Below are 13,819 nucleotides of genomic sequence, written 5' to 3'. Positions count from 1 at the left end.
TGGAATCTCAAAGCACTTTTCACTTGCATTTCCATAACAGCTGAGAATGGTGAACACTATTTCAAGTATTTATCAGCCATTTGTGAGAACTGACTATTACATACAATGTCTCTTTCACTGCTTCCATCTCACACAGGTCAGAATAGCAGTCATCAAGAAAACAGCACATGCTGACAAAGTTGTGGGGAAAAAGTAACCACCACACACTGGTGGAATGGAAGCCAGGGCCGACGCAATGGAAATCAGTGCGATGGGTATCAGTGTGGTAGTTCCTCAAATGCCTAAAAGCAGAACTACCACCTGGTTCTGGGTATATGACTGAGGGACTTGAGAAACTTTCACATCCACGGTTATTGCTGCACTATTCTCAACAACCAAGATGTGGAACTAGCCAAGGTGCTAATCAACATAGGGATGCAGAAAGTGTTCATGTGCAGCACAGAGGTTTATTCAAGTATAGGAAGAATGAAGTCATGGCATTTACAGGAAAATGGATGAAAGTGAAGATCATTAGTTCAAGTGAAATAAGCCAGACCTGAAGATAAATATGGTAGGCTTCCTCTCACATATGGTCTAGATTTGAACTTATACAGAAACATCATACATACAAGGGTCTATACGAGTACAGGCATAGATTTAAGGACGGGAGAACACAAAGAAGATAATGGGACATAGGTGATACCAAAGCAGAAAGGGTACTAGAAGGCAACTACTAAGGAGGGAGGCAGGGAAACAGTTGGGGCAGGGCAGTATGTGGTCAAATTAGAAAACTACATGTATATATACATACATAAATGTACGTATGTCATAATGAAATTCATTACTTTTCATGCTGGAGAGATGGCTGAGCAGTTAGGCATGTGTCTGTGAAGCCTAAGGACCCCAGCTGGAGGCTAGATTCCCTAGGACCCACATTAGCCAGATGCACAAGGGGGCACACATGTTTGGAGTTCATTTGCAGTGGCTAGAGGCCCTGGCATGCCCATTCATTCATTCATTCTCTCTCTCTCCCCCTCTCTCTCTCCCTCTCTCTCTCTCTCCCCACCCCTTTCTCTCTGTATCTCTCAAGTAAATAAAGAAAAAAAATTAAAAAAATAATTTTAAGGCCAGGCAGGGTGGCACAGACTTTTAATCACAGCACTCTAGAGGCTAAGATAGGATCACGGTGAGTTTAGGACCAGCCGGGGCTACAGAGTGAGTTCTAGGTCAGCCTAGGGTAGAGTGAGACCCTACCTTGAAAATAGTAATTTTAAAACATATGCTAGAAGAGTAGAATTTAGGATAATAAGGGAAAATTCAGATATTTCTTAATTTGGCCATTATTTAAATTCAAGTGATGTCATCCACAAAACACAAAGCATACTAATAGCCACTTACAAGTACAAATTGTACTCCACAAAAAGAGCCCAGGTGTACAACACTGTGTACAGATAAGCACAAATAGAGTCAAGTGTACAATATGGTAATCTTCACATAGCCTTTGAACTAGAGGCCTGAAAGACATTGGGATAATAAGTTTACTCTGATCCATCCTTAATCTTACTTGTTACCCAAATCATCTAGGGGCTATTAGTAGTTAAAATAAGTTGGTCAAACCAAGTGAACAAAGTCATTAAGTCTATGATTTGCTTCAACTAAATACTCACTTGATAAGATACCACATCATGAAAATGCTATAAAACCAAGTGAGTATTTCCTACTTAAAGGTAAGGACTTTATTGAAAAATCCCTCCACTGCTGAGGAAACAAACTTTGGCAAGAGTTCTTGCTATGCAATATAGAAACAGGAGTAATTTTCAACCTATAATAGAAATATAAAATAAATAAGTTAGTAAACAAGGAGTTCATTTTTTAAATTACATTTTATATTGTAATTGATTTAAAATAATCACTAAAAATAAAGTGCCTGAACTGTACCTATGGACATACCAAAATAAGGTATACATATATCATCCTTCATTTATTTATTTGCAAGCAGAAAGAAACACAGACAACTGAGAAGGGATGGGGAGAATGGGCACACTAGATCCTCTAGCCACTGGAAATGAACTCCAAATTCATGTACCACTTTGCATATCTGGCTTTATGTGGGCATGGGGGAATAGAAACCTGAGTCATTACTTTCCAGGCAGGTACCTTAACCACGGAATCAACTTTCCATCACACACACACACACACACACACACACACACACACACACACACACACAGAGAGAGAGAGAGAGAGAGAGAGAGAGAGAGAGAGAGAGAGAGAGAGAGAGAGAGAATGAGAAATACACACACACACACCTGTTGCACTTGGGTAGTGCAGAGGTAGGGGGATCGCCATGAGTTCGAGGCCACCTTGAGACTACATAAGTGAATTCTAGGTCAGCCTGAGCTAGAGTGAGACCCTACCTTGAAAAACCAAAACAAATAAATAAAATAAAATACAACTGTTGGACTGGGGAGATAGCTCAGCAGGTAAGGGCACTTGCCACACAAGCAAGTGGACCAGAGATGGCCTGAATCACCCTCAGCTCAATTCCCCAGCACTCACATAAGCAGCTGGGCATGGCCACATAAATGTAAGCACAGCCCTGAGGGAGTGGAATCACAGAATCACTGGGACTCATGAAAATGGCAGCTTTGGGTTCAGAGGGACTCCAGCTCATGGAAATGCATGGATGAGAGATAGAGGGGGACAGCTGATGTTCCCCTTGGGACTCCTTATACATGCAAGAACATGGGCCTCGGTGTGGGTACACACACACCACCCTACACTACTCACATACACCATAGCACACTACACCATACATCTCACACACACATGCAAAACACACATACAAATGTGCTGGGAATTGAACCTACAGGCTTGCTCACACTAGCTTAGTTAGTGCTTTGTCCCTAAATGAATACAATTTAACACACATCTCAGAATTATAGACAAAAACAACATATTCCATCTCTTTTGGTTGCTACCATAGGCCTGCACAGTGACCACATGAAACAAAGACATTTGTCTTATACAGGAGACTCAAAATGTAGCTCGACTCATTCATTTTACAGAATGTTACATCAAATTTCAAGTTAGGTGAGTCATGACCACATCAATTCTGACGCTTAAGGTAACATCCTTTCTAGTTAACCTTGCCGTCCTGAGACATATGTTGCTGGATTCCAGGAATAACACCAGAAGGTACTGAGTTATATAATTGTGGTCCTTGTTACTGATGAGACATAAAGCAAACTAAGACATTATGTAAAAGGTTACATCTGCTGCATTAATTCTGTAATAAAATTATATTATTACAATTAACTTTTATGCCAATATCAAGATCATATTTATTAACTGAATGAAACAATGGAGAATACTCAGCAAGTGCCAAGTATCGATAGACAAGACTAGAGACCTCTAAGTACAGATTCTTGGAATGATTACTGTGCATTCAAAAAGTCAGGCAATGAAACTGGGAGAATTCTTATGTAAGGAGGGCTTTGTTGAGACAGGGTCTTCTGTAACCCAATACAGCAACATGTTCCTGACTCTCCTGCCTTATCTCCTGGGTACTAGGATTACAATGGGTGGTATCATTCCCAGCTTGTAATCAGATGTTTTTAAATAACATAGCAAGTTTTTCTCAGTAAAACTTCTCTAGATATGTATGCAAATGTTAGAAAAACATTAAATACCATGCAAACATTTGTATCTCATAGTTTCCATCCATATAGCAATCTGAATGCATTATCAATATATACCAGAAATGTACCAGCACCAACATGAGAAAAAGTAGATTAGAATGTGAAACTGTTTGTTAAAGTGAATGTCTTTAATATAAATCTCATTCTTTGATTTTACATTTCTGGAATACTACTGTTAAGTGTTTGATCTGGCAGACTAAAGACTTACTTAGGAAAGTTTTCTGCTGACTCAAGTATACCTGACACATGCTGTAATGAAAAATAAAATACTACTTTTACACAGGTAGCAAAAACAAGGAGCAGTCAGAGCAAGACAGGTTCACTCCAGCTCTACTTCCAGCGCCCTCAGAGGTGTAAGCAAGGGGCTCACCTTTGCCTGCAGGCTGAGGCACTGCAAACCCAGGCAACAGGAAGGGGGCCCCTGTGGTGACGCCAGCTGGTTTTATCTCATTGACACCATAGGTGGTCAAGGAAGTTATCAGATTCACCAAGTCTCTCAAGGCATCTTTGGACTCTGCTTCTTTTGCTTGCTCCAATCTAGGGAAAGTAGTAATTAGCAAATTTTTCTCTCTTGTTATATTCTTAAACTTAATACAAATTAATTTTCAAATTTAGATTCAATAAATGAATATATGCAAAACAATTGGGGATGTTTCTTATATATTTTTGATGTAAAAAATCTGTTTTCTTAGATCTAAAAATTTTGTTATAAGACATTATAATGTATTTCAAAGAAAATCAAATGAGTAAACAGAAAATAGCATATACAGAACTCCCAATTTTGCCACTAGTGGGTTATGTTAGGTAAACTACTGTCTTTGGTAGAAAGGTGCTTTATTTATTTATTTATTTATGTTGGTCATTTTGAGAAAGGCTTTTGCAGTATAGCCCAGTCTGGCCTTAAATTCGCTCACAGCAATGCTTAGGCAATTCTTTCTTAAGACATTTTGTCTATATACACATTTTTCTGCTTTAAAATGCTTTCCATCGGAAGATGTGCTAGAATTGTATCTGTATTGCATTAATTTATTATAGTAATGTTGTTACATGAGTTCTTTCTTTTTATGTTTATGGGTATAAATATGCATGTAGGCCAGAGGACAAACTTGGGAATCAGCACCTTTTTGGCCTGGAGTGCACAATTAGGTTAGACTAGCTGGTCAGCAGCCCCTAGGATTCTCCCATCTCTACCTCCCCAGCACTGAGATTACAGGCACATGGCACCATGGCTGGCATTGTTACATGGGTGTTGGGGCGCAAACCCAGGTCCTCATGCTTGGAAAGGAGAGCACTTTACCCACTGAGTTTTCTCCTCAGCCACCTTACAGGAAATTCTGAGATGAAAATAAGCTTTCTTTTTAAAATTATTATTTATGTATGTATTTGCATGCGTGTGGGGTGGCATGCCAAGGTGTCCTGCTGATATAAATGAATGCCATACACACGTTCCACTTTTTGCAATGACATGCAGCTTTATGTGAGTGGCTGGGGAACTGAACCCAGGCCAGTAGGTTTTGCAAGAAGTACCTTTTAACTGCTGAGCCATCGCCCCATAATTTTCTGAAATGATGGTAACTCCTTCTGAAAGAACTCAGTCTGGTGTCATGAAGGAAGTAAGTTTTTACCATGGCTTTACTAAGAACACTAAACATTTAAAAGAATCTTATTCTCTTAAAGGACAAGATATATTGGGGCTATCCCTTTAATAGAAATATCATTCTCATCAAAATAAACAAGAAATACTCCATGCAGGAAAGAAATGTATTGAGCATCACTCAGATGAATAGTTTTGGTATTCCAGTGCATTTTCGATCTTATCTGTACTCTAAAGTTACTTTTCGTGTTACATATTTCCATCCCACAGTCATAATATTTTAACCTCTTTTTCTTTCCGTGTGCCAGTGTTATATTAATGCTTCCCCACATGGAAGTTCTTCATAAATATGCTTCCAGTGTCATGCAGAGGCAGCCAGGCTCTGGCAAAGAGGTAGAGCCCTTAGCAGAAACACAGTAATGCACATTAAATTTTCTCCTCATGGAGAATTGTATTACTGCACCTCAGGCCAAATTGTGTCACAAGTCTCAAGGTTTTCGAGGGTCTTAATAACATCTTATCACTTCACATTTTTAAGATATTTATTTATTTTTATTTACTTGTTTGAGAGAGAGATAAAGAGGCAGAGACAGGGAGAGAGAGAATGGGCATGCCAGGGCCTCCAGCTGCTCCAAAGGAACTCCAGATGCCTGTGCCGCGCCTTGTGCATCTGGCTTATGTGGGTCCTGGGGAATCGAACCCAGGTCCTTTGGCAGCCCTCAACTCACATCTTAAAGGACTGCACCAGTTGGCACTGTACAAGTAACATGAAGTGGTTATGTCATAGGCTGTCACATGTCCTGCTTTACTGGGGAGGACACACATGTAGAAGTGTATTCCTGGGCATTGCTAATACCAACCAACTGTAAGTAGGATAAACAAGGGTTTGAAATGTGTTTACAAACCAGATCAAGGATCAACCTTGATCTAGGATCAAGGACTTTAAAGTAACCAGGATCCCAGGATCAGCTGCAGGGATGACTATATTCTTCTTAGCAAAGATGCTTTCAAAGTATGAAAATACATCATTTGGACCAGAGAAGAAAATAAATGAGACATTGTACAATGATTAATTTGTTTTATATCTACATTTACAAAGTCTCTTAATCTATATAACTCTTCTTGCTATTAATTTCATTAATAAAAATATCATACTTACTATAAAGAGGAAAAATAAAAGTATATAATTAAGAGCTTATGCTTAGGGTTGGAGAGATGGTTTAGTGGTTAAGGTGCTTGCCTGCAAAGCCTAAGGACCCAGGCTCGATTCCCCAGGACCCACATAAGCCAGATGCACAAGGTGGTGCATGCATATGGAGTTTGTGTGCAGTGGCTAAAGGCCCTGGGCATGCCCAATCTCTCCCTCCTTCTCTCTCAAATAAATAAATAAATAAATAAATAAATAAATAAATAAATAAATAAATAAATAAATAAATACAAGCTTATGCTTAGGACTATATTAGTTAGTTCACTAGCTAGTCTCTCTCAGTTACAAAAGAGTAGTTTTATCTTTCCTATCTAAACCTTTGATCCCATTTATGTTCTCCATTTGACAACTTTACTCAAAACATGCATTTTATACTCTTATGGCAAAAGAGGAATTTCTTAAAAGGACAACAGACCTAACTAGGTCCTTGATTCCTTTCTATGATGCCAGGAACATTATTTCCTTCAACTAAACAAAAACAACAAAACACCTGAGCAGACATTTAAAACATATTCTTAAATTGTGGAGTTTACCTCAGCAAGAGATCACAGAGAAAATTATATCCTTGCCATATCCTAAAATCATCCAGAAGTGTTTGGGAAACATCACTGGAGTCTTTGAGGAAGCAAGAAAGCCCAGCAAACATTTCAACAATCTCTAGGGGTGACAGGTCATCCGACTGCTGCATATTCTGAACACATGTAGATAAACACTCTTTTTCTGGAAGAATAAGGAAATAAGTATGTATTATTATACCCACTGCTTAAGAACATTTTCTTCATTCTTAGCTGGTATTCAACAAAACTTTTAGTGTACCTTTAAAATGCTTTGAGATAAATGTTACCCCTTCTAAATACAAACAGAACATGTAGGTTCACTGGGAAAGTCCCATGTCTAAGTAATGAAAAGAGGCTAGCAGGAATACATTAACAATAGCTGACCTTCATTGTACTTATGTCATAATCTGATATGACAATTAAACAAAATCACTGAGCATAGCCAAGTAGGTTTGATCTTTTATAAGGATATAGTAACAGGGTAAGGGAAAAACTACCTTCTAAACTTAAGAAGGAAAACCATTAAGTTCAAATCAGAGTGAATATGGACCAGTGAGATACCTAAATATATCAAGATTGAAAATTTTAAGGGTTGTATTTACACTACATATTACTAATTTAAAATACAAAATATAAATATAATACAGTTATAGGGCTGGAGAGACGGCTCAGCAGTTAAAGTGCTTCCCTGCAAAGCCTAATGACCCAGGTTCAATTCCCAGTAAAGCCAGATGCACAAGGTAGCACGTGCGTCTAGAGTTGATTTGCAGTGGTGGAAGGCCTGGTGCATCCATACTCACTCTTTTTCTGTCTAACTCTGTCTCTCAAATAAATTAATTAATTAATTTAAAAATATACAGTTATACCACATAAATAACTGAAGATCTAATATTCTATAATAAAAGCTAAGATTAAAATAGGGAGGGAGGGAAGAGGGGAGATTTGATGACTAATTTAGGTATTAGGCCCTAGCTTTTATATTTATAGTAAATATAAATAAACAAATAGCTGTATTAATTATTTTGAGTTTCAGGACAAATATGATTGTGTGTGTGTGTGTGTGTGTGTGTGTGTGTATGTATGTATATGTATACATAAAATATTACTGAACTACATATATAAATATTTTAAAGGACAGATGATATTATGTATAAATAAGGCAGACAATTCCTCTTTAGTGCTGATAAAGAATCTACCTTATCTAGCTATTTAGGAAATATATTGAGAAAAATTGGTAGTGATAGCACTTCAAAAATCATTGTCAGGCTGGAGAGATGGCTTAGTGGTTAAGCGTCTATGAAGCCGAAGGACCCCGGTTCAAGGCTCAATTTCCCAGGACCCATGTAGCCAGATGCACAAGGGGGCACACGTGTCTGGAGTTCTTTTGCAGTGGCTGGAGGCCCTGGCATGCCCATTTTCTCTCTGTCTCTATCTGCCTCTTTCTCTGTCACTTTCAAATAAATAAATAAAAATAAACAAAAAGAATTTTTTTAAATCATTGTCTTTTAGTGAAAAAGATGATGAGGCTGTGGCAGAACTTACACTCAATTAGGACTGGACATTTGCATAAGAAAATCACTTTAACTCATATGCAGCCATCATTCGTAACTAAGATAATCTCTTACATTTGAAATAGCTAAAAAAATCAAAACATATTTTTCCACTATCTGATATATGTATCCAATTTAGGGGAGCACTGGGGATTGAACAGAGGGCCACATACACATATGTTGGGCAAGCACTCTACATGACATATATAATCAGCCCAATTTCTGCTCTTTCTTTAGACACACAGTCTCATTAAATGGCCCAGGCTGGACTTAAACTATGTAGCAGAGGCAGGCCTTAAACTTTCTATCTCCTGCCATAGGCAAGCCAAGCTGATTAACTTTGGATTATAAATCTGTCATCAAATTAGGAAAAACTGAGAGTGCTTCCAAGGACCTTGCAGAGAGGCTCACCATGAATATACTTGACAACATTGACACTGAGCCCGTGGCGGGAGATGGTCATCAGGACTTCTCCGGCACTCTTCCTCCAGGGCAGGTTGTAGGGGGGGCACCAAGAGGTTATTGCACTGAAGAGAAGCTGGAGATCGTCTTTCTGTGCCAGCTCTTCCGCTGGAGAAACAAAACTGCAGAGTTTCACTAAGATCTGAAAGAAAGCCAGCGCATGGGAGTGAGTGCATGGTTGAGAAAAGGGAAGAGCTAGCAAACCGTAGACCTAAATACCACTTAAATGTTCTGGGTGAGTATTGGACAAGGTCAGAAACCCACAAAATCGAGGGATCTTAGCAACACTGAAAAGACACCTACAATTTAGGTATGTGCTAAAAACAGCTCACTACTAAAAAAATAATTATAGGCTAGAGAGATTGTTCAATGGTTAAGGCACTTGTGTGCAAAGCCAAATGACCTGAATTTGATTCTCAAGTACCCACTTAAATACAGATGCACAAAGCGGCACATGCATCTAGAGCTTGTTTGCAATGGCTGGAGGTCTGCATGCCTATTTTTTCTTTCTTTCTACATTTCTTTTTTTTTAAATTTTATTTGTTTGTTTGTTTATTTATTTATTTATTTATATATTTATTTATTTATTTATTTATTTATTTATGTATTTATTTGAGAGTGACAGACACAGAGAGGAAGACAGATAGAGGGAGAGAGAGAGAATGGGCGCGCCAGGGCCTCCAGCCTCTGCAAATGAACTCCAGACGCGTGCGCCCCCTTGTGCATCTGGCTAACGTGGGACCTGGGGAACTGAGCCTCGAACCGGGGTCCTTAGGCTTCACAGGCAAGCGCTTAACCGCTAAGCCATCTCTCCAGCCCATCTTTCTACATTCCTTTCTTTCTCTCTCTCCCCCCTTTCTCTTTCTGCAAATACATAAAGTATTTAAAAAAAAAAAGATTCCAAGGCAGGGGAGTGGTGGTGTATGCCCTTAATCCTAGCACTCAGGAAGCTGAGGTAGGAGAATCATTCTGCGTTTGAGGACACTGTGAGACTATATGGTGAATTCCAGGTCACTATGGGCTAAAGCAAGACCCTACCTCAAACAAAAAAATAATAATTAGCTGGGTGTTGTGCTGCACACCTTTAATACCAGCACTTGGGAGGCAAAGGTAGGAGGTTCGCTGTGAGTTTTAAGCCAACCTAAGACTACACAGTAAATTCCAGGTCAGCTTGAGCTAGAGTAAGAAGACCCTACCTCGAACTCACCTCCCCCTGCAAAAAATATATTAAAAAAAATACTATCCTTTCTTCTTGTGATACCTTTGCATACTTTGACTTGAAACAGGACAGAGCCACATTGCCTTTCCTGGTCAATATTTCTCGTCTTAATTTAGTTCTTTAGTTCTCAGTTTGCACCAATAGGAGGTAATTTTCTTCTTTAAAAAGATCATGGGAAATTATTAAAAATAAATCTTCTGGGGCTGGAGAGATGGCTTAGCAGTTAAGTGCTTGCCTGTGAAGCCTAAGGACCCCGGTTCAAGGGTTGATTCCCCAGAACCCACGTTAGCCAGATGCACAAGAGGGCACATGCGTCTGGAGTTCAATTGCAGTGGCTGGAAGCCCTGGCACACCCATTCTCTCTCTGTCTCTGCCTCTTTCTCTCTCTGTCTATCACTCTCAAATAAATAAGTAGCAATGTACATAAAAATTTAAAAAAATAAATAAATCTTCTAAAGGAAAGTGATTCTCAAATCGTTCCAAATTTGTACATACTTGACTAACATAAGTTATCGAAAAAGAAATGTCCTTTCATGACATCTAGCCAGAAACCTTCAGAACTCTGGCTTTCAAAGGAGATTCAAGGTGCACCAGATTCTCCAATGTTTGAAACGTTATCTCTGATTTACAAAATACACATGACATGAGCACTTACAGTATTGGAATCTGCCATATAGGGAATTTTCAATAGCATCTACCCTCAGTGGTCTCTTCCTTACATTCAAGTCTAGTGCCAGAAAAAGTTACCTATTTTTTTTCTTTTTTGAGGCAGGGTGCCCTTTAGACCAGGCTGACTTCAAACCCATATACCACCACACCTGGCAGGAAAAGTGAATTTTTCTTCTCTGTGCTAAAATAACTTTTTGAAATACAAAATACGAGAACTCATTTTGTTCTCTTAAAAAGGAATGCTTCATGAATTCTGGGTATTTTAACATAAGTTAATAAAAAAGCTACATAGAAAATGAAGTATTTGAGCCAGGTGTGGGGCACACGCCTTAAAACCCAACACTTAGGGGACAAAGGTAGGAGGACTGCCAAGAGTTCGAGGCTACCCTGAGACTACGTAGTGAAATCCAGGTCATCCTGGGCTAGAATAAGACCCTATCTTGAATCACCCCCCCACACACTAAAGACAAAAGGAAAATGAAATATTTGAGCTAGTATGTTTTGCCTGAGACAGCAAGTTCACAGCTACAAGCATTACAAAGAAAAATGGATTAAGGTTCTGATAGCACAATACTCCCATGATTAGGAAGCTCGGGCACCTTGCCCTACAGGAGTCCTGGAGAAGCTGCTGGACGCTGATCAGGGTAATACGTGTCTTCCCCACATGTGAATACAGAGAGTCAAATGCAACAAAAAGACATGCTGAGTGGGGGTGATTTCAGTTCTGTTTGTTGTTGAGTATGACACACCCTTATGTGATTAGAAGGACAGATGCCATTTCCATAATTTGTAACATAGAAAATAGCCTAAAAACATTAATGTTTTTCCAAACTAACTCCTCCTCATAAATAAACTAGATTTAATGATTTCTTCAATCTTAAAATAACTGGCACTTTACAGGCAAAAATATTCTCACAAATTCTCTAGTGTACTCCTTCCTGTTTCAGAAAAGAACATAAAGTCTACTTCTCCATCCTCTACTTCCCTGCACCAAGTACCTGGACTCTGGACGCTCATACAAAGGCCAGGTGAGTGTGGCACCATAAGAACTGGCCACACCAACTCAAAGGATGCATGCATGAAGCAGCACTCACAGCTAGGGCTCTGGGAGACCATCTGTCACAAAGCACAAGGTGGGATTTCAGCTGGCATGAAACAGTTAATAAGCTTTCCAAGTGGTTTTTCAGACAGAAGGACAAAAAAAACATATACCTAGGGGCAGCTACTGAAACAAAGGTGCTGGCACACTGGGCAGGGCAGGAAAAAGTAGTGTCCATCGCTCGTGAGGCAGGGAGAAGGAGTGTCCATCACTAGTGAGATGGGGAGAAGGAACGTCCATCACTAGTGAGGCAGGGAGAAGGAGAGTCCATCACTAGTGAAGCAGGGAGGAGTGTCCATCGCTCGTGAGGCAGGGAGAAGGAGTGTCCATCACTAGTGAGATGGGGAGAAGGAATGTCCATCACTAGTGAGGCAGGGAGAAGGAGAGTCTATCACTAGTGAGGCAGGGAGGAGGGTCCATCATTAGTGAGGCAGGAAAAAGTAGTGTCCATCGCTCGTGAGGCAGGGAGAAGGAGTGTCCATCACTAGTGAGATGGGGAGAAGGAATGTCCATCACTAGTGAGGCAGGGAGAAGGAATGTCCATCATTAGTGAGACAGGGAGAAGCAGCGTCCATCACTAGTGAAACAGGGAGAAGGAGCATCCATCACTACTGAGACAGGGAGAAGGAGTGTCCATCACTAGTGAGGCAAGGAGGAGTGTCCATCACTAATGAGGTAGGGAGAAGGAGTGTCCATCACTAGTGAGGCAGGGAGAAGGAGTGTCCATCACTAGTGAGGGAAGGAGGAGTGTCCATCACTAGTGAGGCAGGGAGAAGGAGTGTCCATCACTAGTGAGACAGGGAGAAGGAGTGTCCATCACTGGTGAGGCAGGGAGAAGGAGCATCCATCACTAGTGAGGCAGGGAGAAGGAGTGTCCATCACTAGTGAGGCAAGGAGAAGGAATGTCCATCACTAGTGAGACGGGGAGAAGGAGTGTCCATCACTAGTGAGGCAGGGAGGAGTGTCCATCACTAGTGAGACAGGGAGAAGGAGCGTCCATCACTAGTGAGACAGGGAGAAGGAGCATCCATCACTAGTGAGGCAGGGAGAAAGAGTGTTCATCACTAGTGAGACAGGGAGAAGGAGTGTCCATCACTAGTGAGGCAAGGAGAAGGAGCATCCATCACTAGTGAGACAGGGAGAAGGAGTATCCATCACTAGTGAGGCAGGGAGAAGGAGCGTCCATCACTAGTGAGTCAGGGAGAAGGAGTGTCCATCACTAGTGAGACGGGGAGAAGGAGTGTCCATCACTAGTGAGATGGGAGGAGTGTCCATCACTAGTGAGACAGGGAGAGGGAGCGTCCATCACTAGTGAAGCAGGGAGAGGGAGCATCCATCACTAGTGAGACAGGGAGAAGGAGCGTCCATCACTAGTGAGGCAGGGAGAAGGAGCGTCCATCACTAGTGAGGCAGGGAGAGGGAGCGTCCATCACTAGTGAGGCAGGGAGAGGGAGCGTCCATCACTAGTGAGGCAGGGAGAGGGAGCATCCATCACTAGTGAGGCAGGGAGAAGGAGCGTTCATCACTAGTGAGGCAGGGAGAAGGAGCATCCATCACTAGTGAGACAGGGAGAAGGAGCGTCCATCACTAGTGAGGCAAGGAGAAGAGCGTCCATCACTAGTGAGACAGGGAGAAGGAGCGTCCATCACTAGTGAGGCAGGGAGAAGGAGCGTTCATCACTAGTGAGGCAGGGAGAGGGAGCGTCCATCATTAGTGAGACAGGGAGAAGGAGTGTCCATCACTAGTGAGGCAGGGAGAAGGAGCGTCCATCACTAGTGAGGC

At 40.9% G+C, this 13,819-nt stretch overlaps 1 protein-coding gene across 6 annotated transcripts in view; it reads right to left on the bottom strand.

The window, feature by feature from the left end:
- Wdfy3 (WD repeat and FYVE domain containing 3) overlaps positions 1-13,819 on the bottom strand; it is a 250,165-nt gene that overhangs the window by 149,043 nt on the left and 87,303 nt on the right. For all 6 annotated transcript variants that reach the window (XM_004661584.2, XM_004661585.2, XM_045143336.1 and 3 more), the window contains exons 6-8: positions 9,000-9,192; positions 7,015-7,201; positions 4,051-4,217 (exon numbers count right to left, since the gene is read on the bottom strand). In XM_004661584.2, coding sequence (XP_004661641.2) covers positions 4,051-4,217; positions 7,015-7,201; positions 9,000-9,192 — 547 coding nt within the window. The remainder of the gene's footprint in view (positions 1-4,050; positions 4,218-7,014; positions 7,202-8,999; positions 9,193-13,819) is intronic.

The sequence above is a fragment of the Jaculus jaculus genome, chromosome 2 (assembly GCF_020740685.1).
Source record: "Jaculus jaculus isolate mJacJac1 chromosome 2, mJacJac1.mat.Y.cur, whole genome shotgun sequence".
In the NCBI taxonomy this organism is placed as follows: domain Eukaryota; kingdom Metazoa; phylum Chordata; class Mammalia; order Rodentia; family Dipodidae; genus Jaculus; species Jaculus jaculus.
The sequence above is the reverse complement of the archived record's forward strand: the minus strand, read 5'-3'. Positions and strand labels throughout refer to the sequence as shown.